The sequence below is a fragment of the Alexandromys fortis genome, unplaced genomic scaffold, assembly GCF_014885135.2.
Source record: "Alexandromys fortis isolate MF-2015 unplaced genomic scaffold, M_Fortis_MF-2015_v1.1 scaffold_1872, whole genome shotgun sequence".
Taxonomy (NCBI): Eukaryota; Metazoa; Chordata; class Mammalia; order Rodentia; family Cricetidae; genus Alexandromys; species Alexandromys fortis.
Window position 1 is genome coordinate 1 of NW_026069736.1, and position 3,779 is coordinate 3,779.

Consider the following 3,779-nt stretch of genomic DNA (forward strand, 5'->3'; position numbering starts at 1 on the left):
TATCTTTCATCCATATGCAGTTCTTTTCTGGAAGGTAGAGTCCATTACTTCGGTATCAGTCCTCACACAGTTTCAATGACAGCGGCAATTTCTTTGAATTGTCTGTAGAAATTCTGGAGGAAAAGGGGAAAATATTAATTTTACTTTTTCAGTCTATTTACATAGTTCTTTTAATTATATATAACTACCACACATAATTTGCATTTTAATGTTACATCCTAAGTGAAGATCACTGAGAAACTAACATACCTAGACAAGCAGGCACTGCAAACCTGAGACAAACCTCAAGAAGCCCATATCTAAATAACAAACAGGAGAACCGCCTCCCACAGAAAACATGACACATGTATATAACTTCTGCATCCTGGCTCAGAAGGCTGACCATTGAGAGCAAAATCCACAGGTGTTCAAATCCCTTACATGTGTTCACATCTATGTGGCCACTATCTGTCATGATGCATGCATAGGCACATACATACAATGGAATCACTCAGCTATAAAAGAAGAAATCCTAAAAAAAAAATAGACACTATATGATCTGACTTATATTAAAAATGCTGAACTCAGCCAAGCGGGCGGTGGTGGTGGGCCTTTAATCCCAGCACTCTGGAGGCAGAGGCGGGTAGATCTCTAAGAGTTCAGAGCCAGCCTGGTCTACAAGAGCTAGTTCCAGGACAGGCTCCAAAGCTACAGAGAAACCCTGTCTCAAAAAACCAAAAGGAATATTGAACTTTCAGATACAGAAAATTGAATGTGGTTGTCGGATGCTAGGGGTGAGGAAAAAGTGAAGATGTTGGCTAGGGGTACTAACTTAGCTATAAAAGTTCTGAAGATCTAACGTATAGAACGGTGAGTATGATTAATAGTATACTGTGAGATTATGAGTAGATTTTAAACGTTCTCAGTGCACATACATTTATACACACCATGTGGAAATGCACATGATAATTACCTTCAGGAACTGTCACTGCACAACATATATTCTTACCAAATCACATTGTATACACTGAAAACATATTTCTATTTATCAATTATACCTCAGCAATGCTTCAGGGATAGGGTGATTTGTTTGCTAATTTATTTACTCCTGAAGAAAAACTCCATAGAAACACCCTGCAGATGAAGGAAGAGCCCGCACCTGTGAACGACTGGAATGTCTGAGGCTAATCTGGCTTTCCCATTCAGTCCATAACTACACACTACTACCTTTCCGCACGTCCCATTCCTTCAGACGCCTACCAGCATCATTAAGAATAAATGTGTGCAGTCTTGTCTATCAAGAGCCCCTTAAAATACAGTTTATAAAGAGGAACTCGAAGGTCATACAATGGTATGTGGAAGACTTTCCCAGAAGCCTTGGCTTAGAGGTAGAGCACCTACCTCACGTGAGCAAGTCCAAGGGTGTGATGCCACATCATCCACACATAAAAACGGAAGGCCAGGCTGAAGAGATGGCTCCACAGTCATCAGCACTACCTGCTCCCCCAGAGAACCTGGGGTCCACTGCCAGCATTCTCGTGGCCATTTACAACTGTCTGAAATTCCAGTCTATAGGATCTGATGCCCTCTTCTGGCCTCAGTGGGTAGTGCGTGCATGTGGTACACAGATACACAGGCAGACAAAACACCCCATACACCCCAAGTGAACAAACAACAATAAAGGAAGTCCAGAACCAATGCAGTTTTTAATCGTTTCAAAAATGAAGCTTTTACTTTTAGTTCATTCACTGTGGTGCTTTCTGGAGTGTTCAACTCTCCTTTGAGAGCTGCTTCAGCTACTGAAGGGCTCACAGCAAACCAAACCAAACTGTACACACCGTTAAATCAGCTAACGATAGGCATCTCTCATGATATACATTCAAAAGGAAATTAGACAGTGTTCACTCCCCAAAGGGAGTGGATATGGCCAAGCTAGAAGAAGTGTGTCGAGGTTGGGGCAGGCTTTGAGGTCTATTTTACTCAAGCTTCCCTCAGAATGACAGTAAGTTGACTTCCTGTGGCTTGAGACCCGAGATGTAGCCACCATCATGCGTGCCCGCATGCCACCATGCTCCCCATCGTGATGATGGACTAAGCCTGAGAAACTGTAAGAAAGCCGCCCCAATTAAATGTTTCCTTTATAAGAGTTGCCATGGCCATGGTGTCTCTTCACAGCAATGAAAACCCTAACTAGGACACTTCTGCTTTCTTCCTTGGATAGAAGGTAAATAAAACGATAATATGAATGCCCTAAGTTTAAGCATAAACTACTGAGTTACTGAAATCTCTAAGCCAGTAAGACTCATCAATATGTATTAGCCCTGAACTGCATTTTGTAAGCAGTCAACAAACCCAATGCTAACCAAAAAAAGATTACTTTTGCTTAAAATGACTATTAAACATAAAAACAATAAAAAGTTAATTACAGAGTAAATATCCTGTAGAGAAGACGAAGTATCCCTAAATACATTAGTCAAAAACTGTTACAGTAACGAAAGGGCGCTATGCACACATCGGCGCATCTTACTGGGAAAACTTAGCAAACTCTCAGAGAAAATAACTTCAGTTTTCCTTTTAGTGTGATCTAAAGTACATCAACTTGTAAGTAAATAAACATTTTCTGTTAAGAAAGACTGTATACAGCTTTTGAAACAGCAGTACAACTTAAATTCAGTGAGTTACACTACAAACCTGAAACTGTGGGATTGTCATTTCGATGGACTTGGTGTTTACTTGGCCAGAAGGATCTGCCACTTTGAGCTTCACTGCCACATACGGGTACTTGAGGGATCTGCAGCGGTCAGAGCTCACAGCCATGCCCAGTTTCCACTGAAAATCTACAAGCTTGGAATAAAGGCTGACTAAGTAAGTTGGAACAAGGCTTGCACTGCACTCTCTGCGCAGAGCAGCCTAAATCACACTGTCCAGTCCAATGGGAAAACGGAGCCCGGGGAAAGACCCACGAAGAGGGGCGGGGACCGCACGCCGCAGCGAGACAGCATGGGGCGTCCACTCACCTGGCAGGTGACCTGGAACAGAAGCAGAAACACGGTTCGGAGAAAAGCCTTCCCGGCACCACTGTCCGCCCCAGCCCCTTCTCCCAGGCCGAATGTACCTCGGATTTGGCGTCCAACACCGGTTCCCTGAACGGAGACTCCTCCATGGCCAGACTGGAACTCACAGACACTTCCGCTTCCGGCCCAGCCCACTCTAGGGAAAGCGAGAAAAATAAATTTTCATGAAATTTTGGACTTGTCTCAATCAAACATCAGTTTTAGGACATACTGAGTTGAGGAAAGGATCGGTGGGGAGAAAGGCCAAGGACGCGGAGGAAACCTCGTGGAGGATGAATAACCCTCAGGATGTCGCCTCCCCCACGGTCGGGAAAGGAGTGGGCTCGTCTGTGCGCAAGCGCAAAGTGACTGTGCTTGGGCGCTTTCGATTCCAGTCAGGGATCCTGTGGAAAGGCTTTGAGATGCGGCCACACCCCCTTGCATGGCTCTTGGTGTGCTGTGTGACTTTAACTGCAATTGTCTGGCGAATTCTCATCCTTGGCCTAGCCCGATGATGGAAGGGTGGAGCGAAATGCCTTAAAAAACAAAAACCTCTGCTGCCTTTTATTCAGATTTCAACCCGATTTCAGCAGACCGCCGATGCATTCTTTTTTGTTTGTTTGTTTGGTTTTTCGAGACAGGGTTTTTCTGTGGCTTTGGAGCCTGTCCTGGAACTAGCTCTGTAGACCAGGCTGGTCTCGAACTCACAGAGATCCTCCTGCCTCTGCCTCCCGAGTGCTGAGATTA

General features: G+C 44.3%; 1 protein-coding gene across 4 annotated transcripts; it reads right to left on the reverse strand.

Annotated features, from left to right (window-relative positions):
- Positions 1-6: 6 nt before the first annotated feature.
- On the reverse strand, positions 7-3,477 carry LOC126496213 (COMM domain-containing protein 6). Of its 4 annotated transcripts, none has more exons than XM_050133760.1 (5): positions 3,316-3,366; positions 3,095-3,189; positions 2,997-3,008; positions 2,671-2,823; positions 7-113 (listed from the first exon to the last, which is right to left on the reverse strand). In XM_050133760.1, the coding sequence occupies exons 2-5, from the start codon at positions 3,140-3,142 to the stop codon at positions 63-65; spliced, it is 264 nt and encodes an 87-aa protein (XP_049989717.1). In that variant the 5' UTR covers positions 3,143-3,189; positions 3,316-3,366; the 3' UTR covers positions 7-62. The 4 variants fall into 4 exon arrangements, with proteins under 4 accessions (XP_049989717.1, XP_049989719.1, XP_049989718.1 ...); XM_050133762.1 differs by having other exon boundaries at positions 3,265-3,364; XM_050133761.1 differs by lacking the exon at positions 2,997-3,008 and having other exon boundaries at positions 3,095-3,356.
- Positions 3,478-3,779: the final 302 nt, after the last annotated feature.